This window comes from Vicugna pacos, chromosome 2 (assembly GCF_048564905.1).
Source record: "Vicugna pacos chromosome 2, VicPac4, whole genome shotgun sequence".
NCBI lineage: Eukaryota > Metazoa > Chordata > Mammalia > Artiodactyla > Camelidae > Vicugna > Vicugna pacos.
The window spans coordinates 110,792,181-110,820,100 of record NC_132988.1 but is presented as its reverse complement, the minus strand read 5'-3'; the positions used below and the strand labels follow the sequence as shown (position 1 = coordinate 110,820,100).

Sequence of the window (27,920 nt, the reverse complement as noted above, 5' to 3'; positions counted from 1 at the left end):
GCCAATGCCTGACTGGTACAGGTGTACAGAAGTCTGGAGGCTTAGCTCAGCGGGGATAAGTCTACAGTAAGATCTGTGCTCTGAGCCTTCCCCTGCTCCATGAACCAAGTTCGAGAAGCAGGCTACCTGAGTCCACAGCTTTTCTAGGTTTTCCCCCTTCCTTATCCTTACCCCTTTCACTCCCTTAAAGAATTTTTTTAAACTGAGGAACACTCCCTTAAAAAAAATCTGTGCCCCCTGCCCCCGAATCCTGGTCTCAGTCTCCACATCTGGGAATCTTAGCTTCCCTTTTCAAGCCCCTCTTTTCCAGAACTGGCTGAGACGCTGTCTTACTATTGCCTGGAGCTTCATACACACGCAGTGAATACTAACAGACAGCCTCACTCATCTTCCTCCCCGGTACAAAGTGGGAAAATATGATGGAAGTTTTTTAAAAAGAAAGTCCTCAAGTGACTTTTCCGTAATCTCTGTAGACAAATCTTTTAGAAAAATAGGTAAGCCGAGGCACGGATTCTTCTTTTTTTAATGGGGAGATTGATGCCTATTTGGTGGAGATGTGAGGATTGACTGAAATAATGTCTGTGGACCTTGAATAGAGATGTTTGGTACAGAGGAAGCATCCAGCGAGTGGAAGCCACTGCCTCTACATTTGGCCAGCCCTGGGAACACAGGCCAGTCCTTCTTTTCCCATCCTCATGTCCTTGGCCAGCGCAGGGCCCTCCCGGCACAAAGAAGGCACTCCTGGGTCTGCCCAAGTAAACTGTGATGAGCAGAGGAAGAAGCCACACTCGTTAAAGATGGCACGATTGTCACAACTCCCCCCCATGTGGAGTCGAGGGCCTGGATTCCGGCTCCGGACTTTTCCTTGTGGGCAGATTTCTCCACCCGCTCTCACAAGCACCCAGACTCACTTGCTTTGGTTGTTAACACGGTTTATTATTGGCACACTTATCAGTGAAGCATACATAAAATACAGCTGCTTTATAACACACAGAGCCACTGTGTCTTTACATGTGTGGAGGAACATATTAATATGCAAATGGAAAAAATTAGTTCTTTCTTAAAGTTTCACATAAATACACTGGAATTGCCCCCAAAGAAAAGTCCCATAAAAGAACCAGATGAGGGCTTTACAAAATATTATACAGGAAATATACCATGGAAAGAAACAGTCAACTCAGATACAATAAAAAAAACCACACACACACAAAAGAGTTTCAGATTTATTAAACTGTCCACAAAAATAATGGATTACATGGCTTAGAAATATTTGGATTAACAGCAATTTTACAAACGCATACATTCTCAAGGGGCCAAGTGTCTCTCTTTACATAAAAACCTGCCTTGGTGTTTCTGATAACAAAAAGACATTTCTTGTTTCAGCACTCGGGCTCGACTGAAACAATTCGGGCTCGAGGACCAATTGACATCAGCTCAGCCATATATTACCCTGCTGGGCCCTCTTAGCTGTTACCCAATGAAAGAAAAGGTGAAGGAAAAAAACAAGTAAAGGTACATTTAAATTACTTTCCAAAACGGATTTTTTTTCCTTTTCTTTTTTTACTGAAACAAGAAACTCTCAGATGCAAGTCAAAAAGCAGAAAATATTTTACAATATTAAAAAGTCATCGGTAGTTGGGTTCGGCATATAATGAGATCCTGAGCACTGAGGGTTTACGGACAATATGGCCTTCGTTGGATGCGGGAAAAGGAAATTAACAAACGTGGTTAAAATTGAGCCAGGAGAAGCGCTAGCGTTTGCTCTTGTTTTAATTACGATCAGTGCCAGTATCTGGGTTACCTGTGAAGGCCTCCAGGAAAGGGTCATGGAAGTTTATTTGGAATGATCCTCTCAGTTAAAAAAAGAAAGGAAGAAAGAAAGAAGCTCAGATCATTGTGGTTTAGAAATCGGTATTTGCGTGGAAAAGTTTTAATTTCTCCTCCTTCCTCTCCTGTAAGTAAGGTTCTGAAATAGAGAGTGTAACCCACGGGGCTATTGACAGTGGATTCTGGTGCCGGTCAATCTTACTGGGAGGCCTGGGGTGGGGGGTTTTCTGATTTGGTCTCTTGAGTGGCGGGAGGTTTACTGTTCCATGGGCTGCTGTTCCCCAGGGCGGGTGAATTGGTGAAGTCTTCCTCGTCGTCCATGCCGTTGGCCGCATCATATTGCGTGTTTTCTAATCTAGTGATTAGCCTTTCGTCCTCGTCCCCAAACTCACCTCCCATCAGAGTTGGCTCTCCTACCACCATCACATCCTGTGAACAGCAGCTGACATTATTACAGGGAAACCTTGGGAGAGAGAAGCTCAGCTTAAAACACTAGTGGGAGGAGCTGGGGGCTCTAGGACAGACACGCTCGTGTACTGCACACCGGGGTCAAGTCTCAATGTCGGGGGGTCAAGACGCATATTTGCTTTCTACAGGAAATAAACATCGCCTCCTGACGTGTAACAACCACGCGAGTTTATGTCCTTAGTGCGCAGCCTGACACCGGAGAGCGAGCAATGCTAGCAATCTGCAGAAATAAAAAAATGGATTTTTCAAAATTAAAAAAATCCACGCTTTTAACTTGCTGACACTGGGGACTCTGAGAGGGCTGTGGAACCTTCTGCTGGGTGCTTTTCAATACCTCCAAAAATCCACCAGTTTTGTGCAGGGCCTCTGAGGGGCTTTGGAAACTAGCAGCCAACACGGGGACGATGCATTCCTGCAATAGTCACGCAACTTGTTCCAAATGGCATTTTCTCTGTCCCGAGGACGGTATGCATTTTAATTGAAGACAGATCTCTCTGCTCTACTCAGCCAGCCCCTTTTATGCAGCCAATATCCTTGACATTCTGCTACTTAATTATGGTAATTAATTTAGGTAAAGTTTTCGATAAAAACAATGTTCACACTGATTTGACAATTTGCATAGCTAATTAAGTCATTAGTAAAAACCTGCTGATTGCCAACAAGCCCTGAATTTACCATCTGTTATTCCACGGTGCCTGTCACCTATCCCCACACAGGCAACCCTGCCACCAATCTGGGCAGTAAAGAGAACCGGTCTGTCCAGCTGGTGCCATAAAGGGAAGATGAAGAGTGCTAATTATAATTATATTGATGAAGCAGGTAGTCATCGGAAACGGAAGCGTGCGAGAAGAACCCATCTAATCTCTCCTGTAAGTACAAACTGTCCTTCCATGCGAACAAGGAGGCCACCTACTGTGGCCAGGGGCATCGTGGAGGCCACTGCTGGAGAGGCACCGGGACCAGGGAGAAGGACACGATGCTGGCCTCTCTGTTCAAAGGGGACCTTACGGGGTTGACGAGTGACCTGGCGCGGGACAGGCCCCCTGTCAGGTGGATATTGATGGGCAGGCTCTGCGTAATCATCTGCTTGGGAGTGCCATCACCCAGGAGCCTACCCAGCTGCCGTCAGCCTCCACCGAGGCTGGAAACCAGGCTGGACCAGACGCGTGTGGAGTTCTAAGTGTGCATTTCCCGAGAGGGTGGCTAATTTGATGAAACACCTAGACAACCGGGCAAGCATTCTTTTCAGGGGCAAGAGAGGCTTTCTGGGGGCAGTATATTGGTGGTATACTGCCTGTGGGCAAGCGAGGGTCCAGCGACTCCACCAGCTGAACAAATCCTTAATGGCTACCTGGTTTGTTCTGGAATGGAACCTTGTTCGTTTGACTGATTGATTCCCCTCGAATTAGGGGAGAGAATCAATAGGTTTCACTCTGTGTTTTTGGACCAATCAGTCTAGGGAATCTGATGACAATGATTTAAAAGAGAAATGCCCAGATGAAGTAAATGCCTAAAACATAACCTGGACAGACTCGGCAGTCTGGGTAACTGGCAGGATATTCAGTTGTGTGCTTCCAAGAACGTACGTGTGACGCAACAAAGAACCGGATGTGACACTGACAAGTGAGGAGACTCGGGAGGAGGGCTCTTCAGGTGAGATGCAAACTGGACCCAGACTCTGGGTGGTGAGAACGCCAATAGGATTTTACATGGAACATGGCCTTTACCTGACCCTCTGGGGTGTTCAGGAGAAGAATGCGCCATTTGTTAGAGGAAATTAGGAGACCGCGCTTATGATCAGGAACAAAGGCAAGTGGAAAGACCAGGGACCAGGTTAAGCTGGGCAGAGGTCGACCTGGGGGTTTATCCCATTCCACAACTTGTGCGTAGCCCTCTCTGAAAGGAGGGGAAAACACATGCATAAGGTGTCACGGGGCAGGAGAAGCACGTTAGGACCCACACGTGGGTCTGCGTTAGTGCTGTGAGCTCAGGATCATCAACAGAGGCTGGGAGAATGTGAGGAGGTAAGTATCACTGGGAAAAAGAAGCAGCCAACTTAAGCGTGATATTAGAAAAGTTCCCAACACTCCAGATGCCTTCATTGTATCAGAAAATAACAGTCATTCCAGAAAAGTACTAAGAAAATAGTGATTTGAATCACTTCAAATGGGGCTCATAAGGGCTCGTAATATGTTTGCTATATGCGTGTTCCAGGAACAGCTGGAAAAGATGTCCAGGCAGACATATCTTTGAGCATCCTAAATTCCAGGGAGATGCCACGTTTGCCTTACTGATTATAAAAAATAGCCTTAGCTGGATACATTATCATGCACATATGTGTGTGTTTACACACGTGAGCACACGTGTGAGTGATTAATAGATGGTACGTTATAAAAGAGACGTGTGCTACGGACTTCGTACGCACATAGACACCTGAGGTCACTTACACAGTTGTGTGCACGTCTCTACCTGGCTCTTCTAAACCTCTAGACCCGGGTAGGGGTTCTCCGCTCAGGTGGGCTTGATTTGTTATCCTCACACAAAAGGAACGGAGAATAATACACACTCTGGGCTCCCTCTGACTGGGGAACGTTGGCACCCCTTTCCCCCCCACCCCCACGTCTTTAAAATCCCCCCCAACACTCAACAGTGAGAGGTGCATTTCCTTCGCATCTCTGCTGTCTCGTGTGTCCCACAGGAGGCAATACTGGTCCATCTGAGAGTAACCCACATGGCCTCGACTCCCCACGAGGCAGACCTCTGCTCCTCGCCGGAGGCCGGGAGGCGCCACCAGCTCTTGCCCGTGTCACACCTTCTCACTAATCCCCCGTGCAAGGACCACCAACCTCTGAGGAGGACTGGAAGTGACTCCTTTCAGGGCCCCTCAATGCTTCTCCTTAAATTGGCCAGAAGGGGTCACTGCTGTTGAATGACACAGGTCTCCATCCCTCCCAGGGTTGAGGCTGCAGTTCGGGATGGCTCCTAGCCCCTGCTCATGGAGTGAGAAGCAGAATCCAAGGATTAAACCCTAGCCCTCACCAGACACACACGTTGCTGCCATGGCAGCTGGGCAGACCACAGCTGTGGTCGGGGTAGCACATCCAGTCTGTTTGTGCCTTTGAATGAGGCAGCTAAAGCCTGCAGACTGCACTTTTATTTAAACTGGAAGGTGGTGTGGGTCACTCAGTAGATGGGGTTAAAAGATGTGGTCATTACAAGCCAGCCAGGCTTTCTCATTTGACATCCATTCGGCCAGAGTGCACACAGAAATTTACATATTTTCCTGGATGACTTCCCTGTTTCTCCCAGCCATCTCTAAGTTTTACTTGATGAAAGCATCTTTAATTGCATGGTGCAGGGGCAGTGCTGAAATTCTACTCGCAGCTTTCTAATGGTGACTGATTCTCACCAAATCCAAAGGGTCTCAACTCATTAAAAACCCCCTTGACATAAGTATCTTCCTCCAAAACGCAGTTGTTGGTTTGAAGAGCATAACGAAGTAAGAAAAACTAGGTGCTCTTTAGAAAAATTGAAATGATTTTGACTAGGTATGTCAAAATACAGACAACTACGCTACTATTCTCCACCCATGGCAGACATCACCAATGGATGGCCCACCAAATCCAGTCTAGGCCTCAGGATCCTTCTCAACACTGTGCCCTGTGAGCTGACACCAGGAGGCTGAATGGGCAGGAGACAGGAACCTCTTATCATCCTTCTATTAGACAGTGAGCTCTTCAGTGACAGAGCCTGGGTCTTCTCTTGTTTGTTTTTCAGATGTTGGTATTACCAGCAGTGTGGAGCCCATAGTAGGAGCTCAGAAAACATTTGGTGAACTGATCTGAATTCTTGCAGCCACTGTGCCTTTAAGTAGCTATGTCAGAGTTCCAGAATTCTCTGGAATTTACTTTCACTTGTTAGTGAAAACTAACAAATGTTAGTTTCTAAAACTCCAGAATTAGATGAATAAAGAGGCTACTTGTGTGCACTTTCTGGGTTGATTTATTTACATCTGGCCATTCTTCCTATGCATTTTCTAATTTAGCCAGGAGTGCGTAATATTTATTGGCACCTTAATTAAAAGGCTCTGCTTTTCTCCTTTGACTTTTTTCCCCCTGACTCTTCAGGGATGACAGCCCAGTTCAAACAGCAGAGGCAACTCTGGTATTATTTAAGGACTACAATTCCTAGTGGTCTTAAAGCTAAAAGGGCGTCTCCCCTGCAAGGTTGGCCACTGTCTCATGACCCTTTCTTTCTACTGTAATGGGAATGAAAATCATACCTTCTGTCTATGGAGGACGGGAGGAGAGGCCAGGTAATTCTCAGGTCCGGATGGGGTTGGTTTTAGTCAAAGAGAACTGACCAATGGAAACTGGGGGAGAGTGGGTAGCGGACAGATTTGAAAGACACATTTAGAAGTCAGAGGAAAATCCCCTTGAAAGGAAGGTCCACTTTCATGTGGAGTTGGAGCAGGATCAGAACCAGAAGGGTGAGGACAACAGAAGAAGAGGGGGAAAGAGTGAGAAAGGGGGGCAAGGTGAAACTGCATTGGTTAAGGGAAGTCACAAGGAAGGGCACACTTTTGAAGCCAGACTGTCTAGAGTGACTATGAAGCACCACAGAAATGTCAGGGCTGGAAGGACAAAGCCTGGGGAAGGGTGATGAGAGAGGAGAAGCAGAGAAGGAGATCCCGCAAGTCATGGTGGTGGAGAGAAGGGGTCAGCGATGCTTAAAGGAACATGAGAATTTAAAAGCGGGAAGTGGTCTAATACTGGGATGAGGAATTCAGAATCAGGAAAGAATCAGACAGAAGGAAGCAAACTGGGGGAGAAATCACAGGAGGGGAAGAAAATTCCTGTACAGTTTACACTCTGTGGGGATGCCCTCAGCTGTCACCTTTGGAGTTCAAAGAAGCCCCCTTCTAAGTGGCCTATTTCATTTGTTAAGACCCAGAAATGAATGAAAGAGGTCAAGAGGTCAAGAGAGTTGAGACCAGACCAGGAGCTCACCCTCCCCTTAAGCTAATGAAACAGGAAAGCAAAATCCACTGAGCTGCATTTTTAGTGGCCTTGAGTTAATTGCCTGAGTTTTAAACTAAGAGGGGACGCCCATGGGGGGAGAGGTGGGCGCAGTCAAATGGCAGTCTGGAGCCTGAGTGCCGGGAGCTGGTTTCCAGTGGAGCACAGGGGCCCGTGATGGTGCCAAGAGCCCCTTTGATGCCACCAGGAACACTGCTAAGTGATATTTTAATTAAACCTTAAGTGACATATCTCCTGTCTGTGACTCTGACGGCTTTTTAATTCAGGTCCCACTGCAGCACAGACTCTTAATATTCCTTTACAATTCCCAGTTTGCAGGGGAAGGTTTCCATGACAGAATTCTCCTTCTCCCTCCAAAGCCCGGTCCCCACCCCCCTCTCCCACCCTCGATCTGCCCGGAAGGTCTCTGTGGGCCTCTGGAACTGGGAGACAGGCAAAGGCGGGATTTCAGGCCTGAAAGGAAAGCGAGACTTACAGGTACCTGACTGGACAGACTCAGGTTGGCGGCCGGCGTCTTCTTCTTGCTGCCCGTGCTGTTGGCATTGGCCCCAGCGCTGCTGTTGGAAGTGCTGCTGGTGGAGTTTTTCCTTTTCCTCCGTTTAGTTGTCGGTTGCCTTGTGGGTTCTGCTGCAATATGGAAAATGGAAGGAGGATCAGTTCCAGGGCTACCCTCGGAACACTGTCCCTCCAGGGACTCTGTTTTTGTAAATTAAAGAGTAGACTATTTACACTTTTCCTATTTCTTCTAACTTCCTGAAAAATAAAAGGAGAAAGCCGATGATTTATTTTCAGCACAAAATGTGTGAAACTCTTTTCTTTAGTATCTTGATAAAATGATTTGTATTTCATTGCTCTTTCTGATTTCATCTATATGTCTGGAATCTATTAATATGTCTTAGGGGTGAGTTACACCACTATCATAATTTGAATTTAAAATATTATTACTGTTATGAATTTGGGGAAGTTTTTTTTTCTCTGGTTTATCTTCTTTTTATAACAAAAGGAGGGCTCTGGGACCCCTTGGGAACCTCTAAGGGATGAAATAGTAACTTAGTTAAATTTGTGAACTAGCGAGTAACTGCGACATCTGCTGGCTAAGTGTCACATTGCAGCCCAGCTCTATTACGCCTTGAAATGCTTAAGTAAAAAGAAGAGGCGTGTCCATTCTATCAGCCATCAATATGTAACTTAGGGATTCCCGAGCTCAGTAGAAATACCCATGGTTTGGACCCTGGTGTTTAAAGGATGCTACTAATTTCAAAATCCCTGGGAGAAAAATGTCTTTATATGCTACAGCTAACATATTAATGAAAAGAAGCTAGATGTCTTCCAGAAAGGCCTGTTTAGAAATAACGAAAAACATTTCGGACCTAAAGGATGGGGCAACATCTTAACGGAAGCATAGGGACCCATAGAAATGTGTGGTGAGAAGAATTTTAATTAATTAATTAATTAATTAATTAGTTTATTTATTTATTGTGTATTGGGAGCGTTACTCAATGTTTTCATCTTAATGTTTTCTATGTTATTTTATATTCATCACAACTCTATTAATTAGGTACTATTATAATCTTTGTTTGGGGAAATGATAAATCTTCAGAAGGCTGTTAGAGGCAGTTACTAATTGAGTTGGAAATGGAATGTAAGAGCATCCTTTTCAGTAACCCTATTCTAGATCCAACTCTGACGGGGAGAAGGTAAGCCAGGGCCACACTGGAACTAAGCGAGGGGTCTTTGTAGCATTTTCTTAGCACACCGGTGCTGCTTCTGATGCACAATGTGGAAGATCCCCTTTAAGGCGCATTTCAAAGATGACTTATTCCACCATGTCATTCCTGACTTTTAATGATGAATGAGATTATGTTTCTATTCATACCCTATTTTTTTCTTTCATAAATATTGTGTCTCTTATGTTTAAAGATTTTCACCAAAGGGCCTATCCAACAGGTTGGAGAAAAGTTGAGCTGTGCATTCCAAAGTCAAGAAAACCCAGGTTTCCCCTGACAGGCATTGCCTTCCCTTGACTTGAATTGAAATCTGCTGCTTTTAATAAAAAGTGTCTGTACTTTTTTCATGGAATTTGGGAGAAATATACTTAAATCATATGTTCTGGATGACTCCCACTGGCAGTAGGTAGCTGTGGTAATAAAGTCATGAAATGAAGACATAAAAACCTGCTGTAACATAGGCTTCCATTGATTAGCTTCAAGCTAACTTGGGAAAATTACTACTTTAAATCTCAGGCCTATTAAGAAAATGGGAATAACAAGAAATACCTCATGACATTATTGTGAGGATTCAATAAGAGAATTGAAGGTCCGTGAGGGCTGGGACTTGTGACTGTTTCATATGGAGTGGTGCCCATTGTGGCTAGAGGAGTGCCTGGCACCAAGTAGGGGTTCAATAAATAATTGTTGAATAAGTGACTGAATTAATCAATAGTATATGAATTCAATATGCATGTTTGGGAAATATAAGTGCTCAAAGCATTTAGTGGGTGGAATTGTTTTTCCTGTAGAGACGTATTGATATTGAAAGAAAAAATAAGGCCAATTTTAGCACATTTAATATATTTGAAAAATAATGTTCTAAATGTCTAAAATTCCCCTAAGGTGGGGATGCAAATATTCGGTGTAAAATAATGCTCATTTTTCTTAGCTTTCTAAATAAGTACTTGGTTACATCTGCTCTTTTCATTGTATATAAAACCCCTGGCCAATTCCCAGAGGAAGGTGACCATTATGTTTTGTGATTCAGAAGGCTATGTGCCTCGTGTTAATAATTACTCTTTATAAAAATAATTTTTAGCGAATGGATACATTTTGCTTTTATGATCAGCAAGGCTCGACACATGCCTAGGAGTGAAAATGTATTAGCTAGAAAGACAATTAATGATGACTCGAAGCAGTAATTTCAGAATCCCAGCAGGAGACTATAGCATCTCAAACTGCATTCTAGGGAAGTGAGAAAAATGGAGTCTTTTATGTGTTCTTTTCATGATCAGAGTACCCTTTGGTAATATGTGTCTTAAAAAATAGAGCACTATTTATTTATTTTCCTTTCTTCCTTCTCTTCTCTCTGCTGCCTTCCTATTCTCCCCTTCTATCTTCTTTCTCTCCTCCCTCCCTTTCTCCCTCCCTCCCTCCCTTTCTTTTCATGATTTCTATCATTCTTAAAAGAACACACAAAATCACAATAAGACATGAGCAGCCACCCCTCTTGTCCAGTGGAATAACCACTAGCCTGGGAGACAAGAAACCTTGGTTCTGATTTTGGCTTTGCCAATATCTTCTTGGTAACACTAAATAAATCAGTTTCCTTCTGTGGGTTTCAGGTCCTAATTTAGCAAGTGAGGAGACTGTGGAGGATGGTCACTACATTTTAGAAGGACACTCGCTCTTCACAAATTCAATGTCTCTGGGTCCAACATCACGGTTAGAATATGCCTCATAAACCACCACTTTTCCTGCTACATTTATGATCACTTCCTTTTCACATCAGTTCATCCTCCGAAGAAGCCTCTGGAAAAGCACGTTGAACGAAAGTGAAGAGCGAAGTCGTACCTGGCGGTGCCACCATCCGCTGCCACTTCTGAAACAAGCAGGTCTTCAGGCAGTCTCGGGGACTGAGGTTGTAAGTTTTATGTCTGGACATCAGTTCCTGCATTGGCTCCAGGATTACACACAACTGCAAGGAGTTCAAAGACATTGGTGTTTCACTCCTTGATGATATTATTTGCAATAAATAATGTTAACAGCTGGAATCCATTAGAAAACTTAAAGGTAATTTTCTTCTCCCCTCCCACCCCCTGTTCTCATTTTCTCTATATAAGTTTAGAGGAAAAGAAATATTACCAACACTTAATAATGTTCACTGAATACACCATCATTTATAATATTATAGCCGAGTGTGATTTTACATGCACACACATACATACCCACACATTCTGTACAGGCTGTCGGGTGGGTATATGTAGCTCTATCCTGAATTCAAACGATTTTCTCTGGTTAAAGGAGAAAAAGCTCTCTTCCATGGAGCACAGCATACTCTGATTTCTACTCTGGTTTTTGCTGTTGTTCTGTTTGTATAACCACATGCTGTGAGTTACAATGCTAGTTTATGTAGATTATGTGGCAGTGAAAGCCATCCTTTAAACTTTGGAGAACAAAGTGGCAACTACAGGTACATTTTTTGATCCTAACTCTCATAAAGGGCCACGGTGCATATTATTTTATTTTTATTCATGTTCTTGTTTGTATTTTACAGAAGATGAGGATGTCGATAACATATGCTGAGTCTCATTCAGAGTGGGAGCCTGCTCTGTGGTTCTGCACACGGCCTCTGTCTTCTCCCCTTTGGTTAGATCTTTCACCTTTACTTTGGTCCAAGACATCTGACGACAAAGATTAATGAATGAAATAAGAAAGGATTCCTGTGGACTTTTCTGAATTCCTTCTTGGCTGGAAACCCATGAGAATACTGCTGCATTGAGGGGACTGTATCTAAGAGGGCAAGGACCACAACTGGGATTGATGCATCCATCGCCCTTGCAATCACAGCAGTACGAAAGTTGGCGATTCCTTTCCCATTTGGAAAAACATCATTTTATTATGAAAGGCAGGTGTGCAAGCCCCACCTTCATCAGCCCATCTTTTTTACTACCCCTTCCATTCTGTCATTTCTTACATAAGTCATTCCCTAGAGGTCACACTCCTTTTTTTTTTTTTCCAAATGCTGTGTTAGTTTCTGGTGTACAATCTAGTGATTCAGTTATACATATACATACATTCTTTTTTCATATTCTTTTTCATTATAGGTTATTACAAGATATTAAATATAGTTCCCTGTGCTATACAGTAAGACCTTGTTGTTTATCTATTTCACATGTAGTAGTTTGTATCTGCTGATCCCAGATTCCTAATTTATCCCTCCATCCTCCTTTCCCCTTTGGTAACCATAAATTTGTTTTCTATGTCTGTTCGTCTGTTTCTGTTTTGTACATAAGTTCATTTGTATCTTTTTTTTAGATTCCGCATATAAGTGATAGTATATGACAATTGCCTTTCTCTGTCTGACTTAATTCATTTAGTATGATAATCTCCAGGTTCATCCATGTTGCTGCAAATGGCATTATGCCATTCTTTCTTATGGCTGAGTAGTAGTATTCCATAGTGTGTGTGTATATATATATATATATACACACATACCACAGCTTCTGTATCCAGTCATCTGTCACACTCGTTTTTGTCCTCTGGGTTCCCTCTACCTGGAATTCTTCCCCCAACTCTTCCTGGCTAATGCATCACCTATTGATAATCTAAACTTTGCCAAAACCACTATCCCCATTTCAAGGCCAGATGTAATCTCCTTCCATTTGCAGTTTCTTTGGAAGAAGGGACAAAGATTTCAAAGCCTGAACAACACAAGCACAATGTGAGCCAAAGAGACAAAGCCACTCAACCCTGGTGCATAGAGCTGTCAAGTAATGAGATATGGGTTAGTTATGATGCATCTTCAGTCTTGTTTATCTCCTTGTTTACTTTGGAGTCATTTTTGAAATCTAAAATGTTAATAAGAAAAAACCTGTGAAAGAGGGAGGGTTACTAGACAATTAAGTTCATATTCCAATCCTGCAAATGTGTATTCCTCTGCTAAGAATTCCTCACTGGAAATCAAAGTATGTGCCAACTACAGACAACCTCATCTTCCCTTGTCACTCACACCAAACAAAGTGAAGGATTCCGCCAACCTCTCTACACATAGAGATAAGAATGGATTAACCATCAAAGAAGAACCACTGCTAGATTCAGCCAGGGTCAGAAGATGTTTGCATCTCTTATTAAGCTAGGACAGTAAAAAAAGCTTTCAGAGAAAGTCTAAGGACTGGGAAAACTTTTTCTTTTAATTAAAAAACGTTATCAAGGTTTGCAAACCATCTCCTTTTGGTCCATTCCTATTCTTGAGAAATTGACTTACAATGGATATAAAATACATGGATGGCATGGAACAAACATAGATTCAGAAGCTGAGAGATCCACGTATAGATTTTGATTCTGTCACCATGAGCATATCCCCGAGTGAGCTGCTCAATCATGCTGGGTCTCGGTTTCATCTGTAGAACCATACCCATCTTGTATATTATTTGGAAAATTTGAGGTACTTTGTCTTGGCACATAAATTCAACCAACAGTAGCTATCAGGATTATACATTAGCAACCACAGCACAGATCACAAAGCAAACCACATTTCTATTACTTTAAATCGGCGAGCATTTATTGAGTTTCCTCCTAAATGTCAAGCACTTTGCTTAGGTGTTGGGAACATAACTATGAGCGTAACACGGTCTCAGTCCTCAGCGAGTATTCAGCCTCTCTGACTTTAGCACATTAGGAAAACAACCTTGTGTTTACACTTCAAGCAGCTTAGAAAATCACATCTTACTGAAGCAAATATTTTCATTATATGACAAGTTAGATGGCAAGTATTTTTATTATATGACAAGCTAGACCTATTTGGACCTCAAAAGGGTTATCAGCACTGAACGTGCTAGGAAAATGGGAGAGTTGTGTTTATTGCGAGAAGCCACGAGCTCATTATCTTTCTTTTTTTCCCACCGCCTTTCCTCTCCGGGTTTTGGGCAACACTTTTTATCAGGTGCTAATCCTCAGTATTTATCCCTTCCCCCTGTAAAAATATCTTCCCATCGCTATAACCCACCCCAAAGGAATTTGCATCTCTGAATACTAATCAGGTGTCCCCAGAGCCATTTCTCTTCCAGTGCAGGGGAACCGGGTGGAGAGGCAGCCCGCCCCTTATTCATACATGCAAATAAGCCTCCCTCTCGCTCTGTGATGTGGAGCAGAAGCCTTTGCCGGGCTGCATGCTGTAGGTGGCAGAACTAACTCAGACAAGTGCCTGCCTTCTCAGGCAGCAAGCCAGTGCATCTTGGCAACAGCAAAGGCCTGGGGCCTTATGAAATGAGATCAGGAAGACAGTTCGGGGAGTAGGTTCCCGCAGTCACTGGCCAGATCCTTCTGGAGCCAGGATTCCTGCTCTCCTTGAGGTCTCAGACCCCCCTGAGAATCTGGTGAAGGCTCTGCAGCTTGTCTTCCAAATTTTGTAAGAGATATCTGGAAGGAGGTTTATGAACCCTCTTACAGGCGCATCCATTGACTCTAGGTAAAAGTCCCCTGTTGGTAATATACACGATCCAGGCAACAATATAGATGCCTTTGCCCCGACGCTAGATACACACACATGCATGCGTGCACACACACGCATGCATACCCACACACACCCACACACCACTTCATCCTCAAGTGCATGTTAATGGCACTGAGCATAATAGCACAGGGTCCTGTGATTTTAAAGAATGATTTTATCTGCAAAGTTGTGACTGCTACAATGTTCCCAGTGGACCAGTCCCTTTGCCGGAAAAGAAAGGCCACAGACAGTGATATCTGCAACCCCGCAGCAGCCTGTGTGCCAGGCTGCGATGGCGATTGGTCTCCACCCGCGCTGGTGCTGGAGATGGGAAAGAGTCTCAATCTAAAATGGAACCGGAGGACAAGGAAATGGAGACTCCCGCCCTGCCCTCAGAAGAAGGGAACTTAAGAACCAAGAGACAGGATTCGTGTAAGGACTTGATTCAGAGATGACGGAAGCTTACTTTCGGACCAATGAACGCCAAGAATCCCTCCCCATCCTCAAGCCAATAAACTTGCTGCTGGGGCTTTGGCTGGACTTCTCCCTCTTTACACTCCTTGTCCATAAATACAGCTCACCCTAAACCCTCAACAGACTTCCAGGAGCTGACTACAGCTTGCGTCCCCCTGACTGCAGGCTCTCCACTGCTCCTGAACAAACTCCATTTCTGGTTAACTGAGCTTACTTTGCCTTAGGTTGCCTGAGGGTACCGGGAGGCGTCCCAGGGCACGGGCAGCGGGCAGAGCCAGCAAGGCCTGAGACCTCTCTTTGAATACAAAGTCCCTAAATGTGTAGTCCCTGCCAGGTCCAGTCAGGATCCTGAAGAAAGTCCCTGCCCATCCCAGCAAGGCTCTCAGGATGCCTTTTTATAGATTTCCTGAAAGTTTGATACTGGAATTGCTTCTCTTAGGCTACTGATTTCATTTTCTGGGGTTCTGCTGCAGCACTGACCCTTTGGCGTGAGAACAAAACCTACAACCACCCCGTTAACTTGCAGTGTGAATGAAGTAGTAAGTGGAAGGATGGATGGATGAATGATTAACAGAGATCTTGGCCAAATTTATAGCAAGGAGTCATTTGCTAGTGGCAGACAGATTAGGCATTGTCCTCTGGGCTTAGAGGTGATGAATTTGTCCATTTGATAAATAACTGACTGCCTCCTCTGTGCAGAATGCTTTGCACACATGCACATGTATCTACCCAATTACTGCATGGCCTGGCTGGGCCAGGAGATCTTACCTCAGTCCCAGGACTCCTGGCTTTTTCATAGTAACAAAGAGCCTAGCAAATCTAGACGGCATGCTGTTTGGCTTTATTTTGTTTTCATCTGACACTTCTGGAGAAACTTGATTCTCCTTAGCGACACACTCACTCTGGTTCTTCTTGCTCATCTCCTGGCCTGAGCCTGGGGAGAGTGATGCCTGGCAGACTTGGCTCTGGCCTAAAAAGCTGATGCCTTGGGGCTGGCATCTGGCTAGCTCCCACAGCTGGGTCTTGACCACTGAGATTTTAATTCAGTCTTGTCCAGACAATGGATGACATCCTCTGAGCTTGAACCATCTATTCTTTGCATATAAGTTTGTCTAGGGTTCCTAGATTCATAGCAGATCAGGTTGCTCTTGCTTCAAAGACCTTCTCATGTATTGTCCAGAGTTGCTTCTTTGTTACAACGCTAGAGTTGAACAGCTATGACAGAGTCTATCTGACTCACAAACTCCCCAGATACTTACTATCTGGCCATTCACAGAAAGGTTGCTGACCTCGGTTCCAAACCAGTGCTGTTCAAAGAAGGTGGTCTTCACTGTTTGCTAAGTTTCCATGACAGGTTAAGGAGCTTCAGGCAGAGAGAATTCAGTTCATTGCTTCCTTCCTTGAGAAAGTCTTGTGTCAAAAAATTAGTCAGATGAACTGAACAATGTGTTCAACAAGGTAGTTGATTTATATTCCTGAGCAAGCTCCTTATTTTGGTGTGGATCACTAAGAGTTTGCAGTCTGGCCCTGGTCTGCGAACCACGTTTGAGTCACACTGGGATGAGCCTTCAGGTCCTCCAAGGTCAGCCTTGGATCTCACATCCGTCTGTGAACATCCCTTCCCACAAGGAACTCTTGCATCTATAAGCGCTTACTCCCAATCTGTGCACATCTCAGTGTTTCTGCTTGCATTGGGAATTTTCCTGCTTCAGCTCCTTACCTACAGCAAGCCCTGTTTTACTTTGCTCTGTCTTTTATTTAACATGGTATGAGGCATACTCAAATATTTGTTGAGCCAAAACTTAATAATCTCTGTGGAATACCCAACCTATGTCTGTCCCTGGGGTGTGTACCTGACATATATTATACCATTAACCCACACTGCCTCCTGTTACCTTTAACGGGTGAGAAAACTCAGACTCGAAGCCATTAAGTCACCCAGAGCTGATATCAAAAAGTGTGATTCTTATAATATACCCAAGGCTACACAGCCATTTGAAAAGCAGAGAAGAGGTTCACAGTCGGGTCTGCCTGACTCCAGCCCTATGCTCTTAAGCCTTACTGCTCTGTTGTCTACCTCTCTGAATATGAATGACCCAAATCTCTGCTAAGAGACCAGGTTCAAAGGTTTTCACTGTCTCTCATGTTGTTCCTTGCACATGGCATTGATCTACGCACAGAGAGGTGCATGACACAGAAGGGTGCAGACTTTAGAGCCAGATTCCTCTGGATTCAAACCCCCAAGTCTACCGTTTACCAGCTGTGTGTTCTTGGCCAAGAATTTCAGCCTCTCTGAATCTTAGTTTCTTCACCTTTAAAATGCAGATAATGATCCTTATATGTGGAGGTTTGAAACAATATACGTAACTCCTTAATGCAATGCCTGGACCGAGGTCAGTGCTCAAAAGATGGAAATTGGGATTATGATAAATACTGGTTGCACCAGTGGCCCATCCCCACTGAGCCAGCAGATCAGTGCGTGAAGTGACTGGCTGGCTCGTCTGAGAAGTAAATCACTTGGTCTCTCTGAGACTTAGGGGGCCACTAGGTATAACGTTTGAAGGATGGTAATCAGCTCAGTGGTACTTGGCCTTTTAGTAGCTAATGTCTCTGATGATAGTCCATTTGCAGAATTCAGTGACAAATACAAATCCACAAACCGTAGTTCTTTTTCTTTTCTTTCCCCTCCCCCTTTTTTTCTCTGGCTAAATCCGAGTTAGAAAGAGGATGGGGGATGATTCAGAAGCAAACCCTTATCTAAGGGGGAAGGGGTCTCTCCTAATCAAGACACAGATCATCAAAAGATTTTAATTTAAAACAATAGAAAAATATAACATACAGAATCTAAAAGGAAAACAAAACAAAACAAGCAGATAATCCCATGTAGAAACAGATAAGAATGAGTAACAGGCATCCACATGAGTAAAACCCACTCTGCCTCAGAGGATGAAAAACAAGGGAGGAAATGCTTTCCCTTAGAAGCTGTGCAATTCCAAAACATCAGGTTATGACTTGAGTTTATTTCCTGATAGGATTAAAGGTAGATTGATTGTCAAATTCAAAACGTCCTCTTTTTTATCTGAAGATTCAACCAGGGGAGCCTTTGCCTTTTCTCAATTGTTCTGCAAATTGATTGCCTGGGGAAGTTATCACATCCGGCCCTGAAGACAGGCAGCTCGCTCCAAGTTCTGGGAGAGGAGAGTGTGCAGCAGCCGTCACTCGGGTCTTGGAGGGACCATCCTCTTCCAAAGCAAGAGTCACGCATGCGCATTTCAGCACCTATGCCTTGCTCTCAATTTTAAGGCTGCCAGGAAGAGCGTGTGTGCAGGACCACTGAGGACGCTGGCTGCTCTTCTGACCTACCCTCAGGAGAGAAGCGCTGGGCTATTTTCCTGAGCTGCAGAGCAAGCTCACGGTTTCTGATGCACCAGTCAGGCCTCTGATGTTCATTCTCTTTCCTTCCCACCCACGGACTTGATTTCTCTGCGGTGCTGTTTGGTGCCAGTGCCCCTTCGACGTGCTCCTGTTGTCTTCTTGCCCTTAGACCCCACCCTTCCTCCCAGCTCTGTGTTGCATGGGACAGACCTCTTGAGCACTATTTCCCAGTTATTTTGGCCAAGTGGCTTTGGGTGAGGCTGGGCCAGTTGGAGGCACCAGGGGAGACTGGAGGAAGGTGGGTTATTTTGCTAGGGGTGCCATAGCAAAGTGCCACCAACTGGGTGGCAGAAAACAACAGAAACTTACTCTTGCTCAGTTCTGGAGACTAGAAACCTGAACTCAAGGTGTTGGCAGGGTCGCCCTCCTTCCGAACGCTCTAGGGAAAACTGCCTCCTTGCCTCTGCCAACTTCTGTTGGCTCTGGCTGTCTTTGCTGTTCTTTGGTTTGTGTCTGAATCACACGAACCTCTGCTTCCATTTCCACATGGTCTCTTCCTCTGGGTCTCTGAGTCCTCTCCGCTTCTTACAAGGACCTCAGTCATTGGATTTCCAAATAAGGTCACATCCTGAGGTTCCAGGTGAACATGGATACTTGAAGGACATTATTCATCTTACTACAAGAGTAGAGAAAGAAGTAAGGGTATTTCTCGTCCTCTCTGTGGTTCCGATGGCCTCTCCAACAGCTGTCACCAAGGTCCACTATGGTCCCAAGTCCTGCCAGGTAGCCTGATAGTAACACCCCCTGCCATTCTCCCCAGAAGTGGCGGTTGCTAATCTTAGGGCTGCCTCATCTTCCCCCGGTGGCTTTTTAGCTCCAACTCTTTTATAAATAACTTGCCATATTAAATTTCCTCTATTAAATTACCTGGTGTGGGTTTTGTTTTCCTGGATGGATTCTGATTGGCATTCATGGTTTGTAAAACATTAGGCAATATCTAAAAGGTGTGTGTGGGCATCGTATGTAGGCGTTAAGCATGCAAATTTGACTTGGGTTCAAATTCCAGCTACTTCATAACTAGGTGACCTTGAGTGATTGATTACTCAAGCCCTTCATGTCTCGGTTTCTCCATCAGAAAAGTTAGGATAACAGTACCTAACTAGGTTGTTAGGAGAAACAAGAAAAGCCACTGAAAGTATGTACTAGGTTTTAACATATGGAAAGTGCTCTATGCATGTTTATTATGATGGGCGTATAACCAAGAGGGGTAGGGGTGTGGGGCTTCATAGAAGACATTCTGAAACTTGTCAGGACACACCTTTTAAAATTTTACGGATGGTGCCTGCCCAAAGTGTATACACATATACATTCACACAGCTTAATAGTTAGATTTTGGTGATATAATGGATGTTTAAAATGTTTAGTCAACATTTATTTCCTGTAAACAAGTTGTTTCGACTACTGATCCATTGCCACAAGGACCCTATTCATGTTTTCTGCCAGCATCTCAAATTCTAGGCCATAGTAGCTGGAATGTTTCTAAAGGAGAAAGGAAATGTCTGCCTGGAAATACCCCACAATCTCTAACAAATTCCTAAGGACTGCTGTCTGTTACCCAGAGGGTTACGAGCAAATTTCAGGTAATTAAAAAAAATTCTAATTGACCACTTGTAGTGCTCACAGGTGAGTCGGGCACTGAAAGCGAAGGCCAATGGCCCAGAATTACCCTAACTGGCCTCTGTCAGACAGTGTCTCTCTGTTGTCTGCCACTGGATCAGTTAGGGTTCTCTAGACAATAGAACCAACAGGATGGATGGATGGATGTAGGCGGGTAGGTATTTTAAGGAACTGGCTCTCGTAATTAGTGGTTAGCAAGTCTGAAATCCATAGTGTTTCTATAGGCTGGAAATCAGGCAGGAGTTAATGCTTCAGTCTTGAGCCAAAACTCCCTCTTCTCCAGGAAACCTCAGTTTTGCTCTTAAGACCTTCAACTGATTGGATGAGGCTCACCCAACAGTAATCTATTTCACTTAAAGTCAACTTTGGGGTAGAGGATAACCACATCTCCAAAATACCTCCACAGCCAAGCCTGGATCGGCCTTTGATTAAGTAGCTGGTACTATGGCTGCTGTGAACTGCAGTGTGGCCACTCCCTCCCCAATTCCTATGGTGGAGCCCTAACCCCCAGTGAGACTGTATTTGGAGACAGAGCTTCAGGAGGTAATTAAGGCTAAATGCAAGCATAACGGTGGGGTCCTAATCTGATAGACTGGTGGTCTTTAAGAGGAGGAGGAGTCATCAGAGACCCCTCTCTCTGCGTGTGCACGCACTCAGGAGAGGCCGTGTAGAGCACAGCGAGGGGCCAGCCATCTGCAAGTAGGCAAGAGGCCCGCACTGGACAGCAAGCCCTGCGGGACCTTGATCTTGGTCTTCCCGCCTCCAGAACTGTTAGAAAATAGATTTCTGTTGTTTAAACCGCCCAGTGCACGTTGTTTTGTTAAGGCAGCCTGGGCCGACCAGGACAACGGCCTCTGTCGGTGGACGTAGAGAGCTACACAGCACCCCCACCAGGCTGTGAAGACTGAGACCTGGGCTGGGTCGAATTGTTTTATTTTTTCAAAATATTCCCCAGTGCCAAGCAATGTGTCTAATATTTGTGGATTAAATGACTCCTTGAATCTGTGAATGTGATCAAATGAAAACCAAAAACCAACAGGTGATCAGACCTCAGAAAATGGGTCAGATCTGGACTCCTCAAGGCCTCAGTTTTTGCCCCACAGAACAGCTGAGCGATGCCACTGATGTGGGCAAAGCATCCATGCAAGCCGAGCCATCCACAAGCACCACTACGCTGAACACGGGACTTTGGTGTGGTGGGCATGCTGGGGTTCCTTCAGCCACGTTTCCCCAGCAGGAGGAGGAGAGCCTCATCGACATTTTGATGTTTGGTGACACAAACGTGCCAAATATTCCCCAAGGCAAACACGGGCTGCTCAGTGTCCAAGCAGTGGAGACGCCCCCCAAGCCTACGAGAGCTGATCACAGAGCTGGGAGCGTTTACACTGGTCCCCGCTGTTTCTCACTGGAAACAGGTAGTTTTTGTAACATGTTGGTAATTTTTCCCCAGGAACTAAGAAACGGTGAAGTTGCCCGGAGGTAATGTTTAAGCACTAGCATTTATGAATGGGGCCTTACAATCTCAGTATTGCGAGGAAGGGAATTTGGATGTGGTTCTTGGGAGTTGTCAGTGGCAGTTGCCAAGGAACATGGCTGTCTTGTTGGTGCAGTTAGAGTCCCTCCTGAACATTGCCTGCGTGCTGCCGCCTTCCTCCTGTGCTGGTGTAAACAACCACAAGGCTATAAAAGACAGCATTTTGTTCTGGGGTTTGGGGCAGCATCCCTCTGGCCGCTGTCTGGGAGGATTTCTGGGCTACAGGGAGTGTGAGGATATAGACGGCTCCCTCTCGGCTCTGGGCACCCCGAGCGCGGCTGCCTTTGGAGTGCCTGCCTGCCTGCCTGCCTGCCGTCCTGGGAGCATCTGCCAAGCGACGGCCCTGCCGCTCCTCTCAGACACACAGGGAACGAGTGACTTCTCAGTAATGGAGTTCTCAGCTGCCTGCCTGCTCCCCAGCCCCCTCCATCACCTGGGGAGCCTTACATCAGCAGCCACTTCCCCTCCCAGGAATCGAAGTGAGATTGGTGGAAAGCGGGATTCATGTTGACACGGCGATGCTGTATGAACACGGAATTGGCGGAGGCTGGAGTTCATTCATTCACTCACTCAGTCATTCAACACATATTTATTGAATATACACTATGTGCCCTGTGTTTGTTCTAAGTGTTGGGGATGCTGTAAATAAAATAAAGGAAATCACTCCTCTTACAGAGCTACATTCTAGTGAAGGAGATAGATATATTTCAAAAGCACAAGATACATGTTAGTGATGACTACCAAGGGGAAAAAAGGGAGCAGGGAAAGGCTACGTGAAATGTTGGGGTTGGGAGGGCGCTGAAAATGTGGGTGCTTTGGCTGCAGTCACTGTGTTGGAAGAATCATGGCTCTGCAGACATGTCCATGCCCTGATCCCTTGAATGTGTGAGTATGTCAGCTTACATGGCGAAGGGAATTAAAGTTGCTAATCAGCCGACCTTGAGATGGAGAGATTAGTCTGGATTATCCAGGAGGGTCCAATTGAATTACAAGGGTATTAAAAAGTGGAAGAGGGAGTCAGAAAGGAGAGTCAGAAAGATGGCAGCATGAGAGGAACTTGGCCTGACCTTGAGGGCTTTGAAGATGGGAGGGGGTCCTGAGCCAGGGAATGTGGTGGCCACTAAGAAGTTGGAAAAAGCAAGGAAACCCATTCTCCTCTAAAGCCCCTCTCTAGAAAGGAACACAGCCCTGACAACACCTTGATTTTAGCACAGCGATAAACATATTAAGACTTCTGATCTACTGGAAGGTAATACATTTGTGGCATTTTAAGACACTAAATTGGTGGTGATTTGTTTTAGCAGCAATAGAAAACTAATACAGTCACCCAAAGTGATATTTGAGTAAAGCCCTCTGGTAAGGTTACCATATTTAGCAAATAAAAATACAGGATGCCCAGGTACATTAGCATTTCAGAGAATAAATTATAATTTATTACAGTAATAAATAAATACAATAACTTATCCATTAGTTATTTGATATTTAAATTTAACTGTATTTTATCCAGCAATCCTAATCTCAGAAGAAGTTAGGAAGTGGGATATTTGGGAGGAAAACGTTCTGGGCAGAGGGAACAGCAAGGGCAAAGCCCTAGGGGCTTTGAGGAGCATGTAGGAGAGGAGCCTGGCTGGAGTGGAGACAATGAGGAGACCAGCGGGAAAGGATGAGTTCAGAGAGGTAGTGAGGAGATGGATCATGCTGGCCTTTGGTTTGAGTGGGATGGGAAGACACTGGAGGGTGCAGGGTAGAGGAGTAATGACTTTTGGGGTCTCCTAAGGATGAAGAGATGCTGATTTGTGCAACTCGGTGACAAGGTCTAATCTATTTTTTCACTGCCTGGACCTGGTGCAGAGGTGAGGATTCAGGCACAAAGCGCTGGGAGGGCAGCAGGCCTGCTGGACAGAGCTCACTGCCGCGCTTCTGTCGTCAAAACCGGAAAGGTGCGGGGAGATGTGTGCTGGAAGATGAGAGGATTTTAAGAGAAAAAAGGAGTTCATGAAGCGAAACCTGCAGGCTGCAAGGTGATCTATAAATGACAGGGGAAAGGACAGTTGCCTGGGGACCTCACAAAGGTAATGACATTATGTACAAAGCCAAATTTCCTTCTGGAACTCAAGTGTCTGGGAACTCGGGGAAGAGCGTGTCCTGTCTACTGTCTCCTCCAGTTTATTCAGAGCAGCAGAGTCTTGACCAAGACCCAAGGATCCATCATATGTCAACTCTTCAAACACATTACAAAGTTTCCTCGAAAAGTTGCAGGAGGGAAGAAAACCATGATTATAAAACTCTATTAGCAGCCTGGTAATGAATCCTTCACCACTTCCAAATATGACAAGCATTCGGAATTGCCTGGGCTCAGTGCCTTTTGTGGATTTTCTCACCCTCCCAGCACTGTTAACCATACAGGTACACAGAGGAGGAAAGGGAGACCAAGAGAGTGCTTAACAGGTCCAAGGTCACACAGCTATGGGGGCCTCCTTAGCATCTCAGCCACCTTGAACTTAGCCCCCAGATCAGGTCTGCTACTTCCTTCTAGTTTTTATGCCCATGCATGTGAACACAGCTTTGTCACCTTGCCTTATCATGAACTGAATATAAGTCAGCTTCCCTAGTGAAATCGGGGTCCTGTGTCAAGGAGAGTTGTCCACCTTTATATCATCAGAATTTGGCACATAGTAGGCAAGAAGAAAAACAAGTTAATGCTGAATGAATGAATGAGTAAATGAAATACTGTCTCCGAGTCTCAAACGCAGACATTACAGTGTAAAGAAACAGGCGAGGCCAGGCCACAGGGAGGGCAGGGCCCTGTTGCTCCTTTATCCTCAGCAAAATCAAGTTAGGCACCGAGGGTCCTGCCACTTTGCTGCTTTTTCTCTGGAGTTACAGGAAAATGTAAATATACATCACTTCTAATTTCATTCTGCTTATTTTCCCACAGAGAGTATTAAAAGTCTCCAGAGAATCACAGATTATGATTCTTTTCTGTGTGCTTTTCTTCATCTATCTACAGTTACTCACATTGGAAGCTTCCCTTCCTTATCTTCCTCCATGTATTTATCTCACGGTTTTCCTTCTGTTTTCTGTACTTTGAGAGCATCGCTGGTCCTTGGGCCCTTGACAGAAGATCTGTGTATAGTGACTGAAGACCTGCTCTTGTTCTAAGCCATGAAACTGATCAATATACTGGGCTTCAGCCGCCACCCTTTTTTGGTGTGTATGTGTGTGTATATAAGGGAGTTTCGGGTTGAGATTCGCCTGACCTTATCCTCTCTGACACTGAATCACTAGATGTGAGGAAGAATGGGTTCCTGGGGCCCTCTGAGAAGTGTGAGGAGCCCGGGAGGGGTGCATCTTCATTGGAGGTGGCAGATCCAAAAGGCAGAACTAGCCTGGGGGCCTTCTAGCAAAGATAGGCAAGAAAACACAACCGTAAGTTCACTCCAGGCAACTAAATTCAGGTGGAGTCTGAGAGTCTCAAATTATTTATAAGCCACCAAACAAACTCCTAAAATCATAGAATTTTGATATCTAAACTACTTTTCGATATCTTTACAGCAATGGGGCCTCGGGATGTAAGGGACTGCCTGGTCTCACACCGCTGAGCTGAGGTCTTCTCTCTCCTCACTCAGGGGCTGTTGTTTCTACCACATTGTGACACTTGGTAAGGTGTCCTCCTTCCCAAATGGGACATCTGCTCTCAGTTGGGTCTTGGTCCTCTTAGCTGGCTCTCGGAAAATTTTCACAGCCTGTGACCCTCCCGTGGCATTCAGTACTTTCTGTTTTGTTGAGTGATGTGAGGTAAGAAGGACTTGAACTGCATTGCTGGCTTTGAAGATAAAGAAAGGGGCCACAAAACATAAAATATAACCCTCCTCCAGAGGCTGGGAAAGGCAAGGACACTGATTCTCCCCTAGAACCTCCAGAAGCAATGGGCTCTGCTACACCTTGACCTTAGTCTGGTGAGACTGGTGTGGACTTCTGAGCCCCAGAATGACACACGCAAAGGGAAGAGCATGTGAGGACACAGGGGGAAAACAGATATCTCCGCACTGAGGGGCGAGGCCTCCAATGGAACCAACCCTGCTGACACCTTGATCTTGAACTTCTTGCCTCCAGAAAGTCAATTTCTGTTGAGTAAGCTAAAAAAAAAAATTGCAATCTATATGGGCAAATCTCAGTTTGGCCATTGATAGAAGGTAAGTTCCCAAGGGCACACTGCAGCTGGGGTCCAGCTGTCTGTCCCTCATGACCTGAGGTGGAACGTAGTGCCCCAAGTCCCAAAGAAGAGCCAGTTCATTCCTGGCTTCAAACACACAATTCCTTTGATATAACATAGATGAAATGAGGGTCATCATATACCTCCATTCTTCTGGAATTTTTTGCATCATAAAAGCTTGTCTTGAAGGTCTAGAGAAACTTCCTAAAATTGTAAGTTCCCACTTATCCTCAAGGATATGCTCTTGAAATCTTTTCTTGAATTGTATTCGCTGGAGCCAACACAACAAATCCTAAAAATGCCATCTACTATTCTGGGGGGTTGGCACACAACTAGTTGCTCTGTTACCTTTTCTAAACTTCACAAGAGCCCAACAGCCCAACAGCTCTAGGACCTAAGTATGATCCTCATTTTACAGATGAGTGAGAGAGATTTAAGTAACTCACCATCCATAAGTCAACTCATTTTATCTTCACAAAGACGTTATGGATTAGGACTAGTAATTTTCATTTTCAGAGACAACTGCCAGAGTTTTAGAGGCCTTTGGTGCTTTGCCCCTGTTTCATAGCTAGAAAGTCCTAGAACCAGGTTTGAGCAGAACTCCTTTTAAGCCTATACCCAGAGAAGATCTCAGCAAACAGCAGGTGCTCAGTAAACAGCGATTTAAGCAATGGGTTCTTCCAAAGTTTACATTGTCCCCACTACCCTCTGCTATTGCAAAGCTCTCTTTTCCTTTGGCTCATAGTTTTGAAATCGAGGCTGATGAAAAAGCATCCTGCCAAGTGCTCTTTCCCGGGGCCAGTGCTGGGCCTCCCAGTTCCTCTGTTACCTCCCTGTAACCCTTGGCTCCCAACGGTATCTTTCGGAAGCAGCCAAGGAAATGACAACTTCCCAGCACTCTGCCTGTCTTCACTACCTCATGTGAAGTTGTAGAACGACATTTCCTTCCTGTTAATATCTCCAAAAGGCAAACAACACGTTATTCAGGAGTTCTGCGTCAAATCCTGACACCTGATGCGTCCGATAGGCAAGCCGTCCACTTTTTCTGTTTGTGCAGCTGAGAGAACCGATCGCTCCTACTGCTCTTGATTCCTTTCATGAAACGCATCCCCTGTCGCTCTTCACCTGTGTCCCTGGCAGCTCCCTCAGGTTCACGTGGCTTCTCAAACACTATTTGTCTTGTTCAAGTCCTTTGGGGTCCAAAATAAATCACCATGGTGTCACCCATTCTGCCGCGTGCCACGCTGGCACGGCGGAGTGGACAGACAGACATATTCAAACCAGGCATGTGGTTTAGGAAAACTTATTACTGGCATTGTTTTCATTTAGGAAGCCTCTGTCCAAAAGCACCCCAAAGGGATGCAGTTTTACGTCATGGAGGAAATATGCCAACTGATTGTTTTTCCACGAACACTTTGCAGTTCCAACTGATGAAGGAAAGCACAATCGGACCTAAAGTGAGTGCAGCACAGTTTTCATTTAGAAATCAAAGGTTCTAAAAAAAAAAAAAAGGAGGCTGTTTCTAAGATTTCATTTTAGCTTAGCACAATCCGCTTGTGCACTAAAAATAATAAACAAGTTCCTCCCTTTTTATCCTCCTCTCCCCACTGTCCCTTTGAATTTTTTTTTTAACTTTCAGTATGCCCAAAATAAGGTTTTTCAGGAGCATAACAAATTACAGATTTCAGGCATCATAATATTTTTTCCAGGTACACACACACACACACTTTCATATTTCTATACCATGGCTAAAGCACAAATGCAGTGTTTTTCACAGAACTGATGTTATTTTTAGACTAAATTGTGGGAACTCTGCAGCTTTAATAAATGGGCGAGAAGCACAGAACCACAGCACGTGGTAACACACCAACGCAAAAGCTAGCTTGGCCTTTAGCCAATGCACTGTGCTTCAATGTTGCAGCAATGGAAGTAAGAACACCACTTACAAAAGAATGATTAATAAGCTGACAAACTTCCAGGCATTTATTTCCTATTCTTTAGTGCCAGCTGTATTAATACTAGCATATTTTCAACTTTATTAGCAATAAAGTCTCGCAGCCTGGGACGCTTTGGTGTGTTCATGGAGGGCTTCTTAAATCTGTGGCAA

General features: G+C 44.8%; 1 protein-coding gene across 17 annotated transcripts in view; it reads right to left on the bottom strand.

The window, feature by feature from the left end:
• Positions 1 to 915: 915 nt before the first annotated feature.
• The window catches only part of LDB2 (LIM domain binding 2), a 377,068-nt gene continuing 350,063 nt past the window's right edge, over positions 916 to 27,920 (bottom strand). For 7 of the 17 annotated variants that reach the window (XM_072945901.1, XM_072945903.1, XM_072945909.1 and 4 more), the window contains 3 exons: positions 10,898 to 11,021; positions 7,810 to 7,961; positions 916 to 2,256 (listed from right to left, as the gene is read on the bottom strand). In XM_072945901.1, the coding sequence (XP_072802002.1) occupies positions 2,026 to 2,256; positions 7,810 to 7,961; positions 10,898 to 11,021 (507 nt within the window). In that variant the 3' untranslated portion in view covers positions 916 to 2,025. Of the gene's footprint in view, positions 2,516 to 5,141; positions 5,285 to 7,809; positions 7,962 to 10,897; positions 11,022 to 27,920 lie in introns of all 17 variants that reach the window. The other 10 variants (XM_072945921.1, XM_006208101.4, XM_006208103.4 and 7 more) reach the window with 9 other exon arrangements.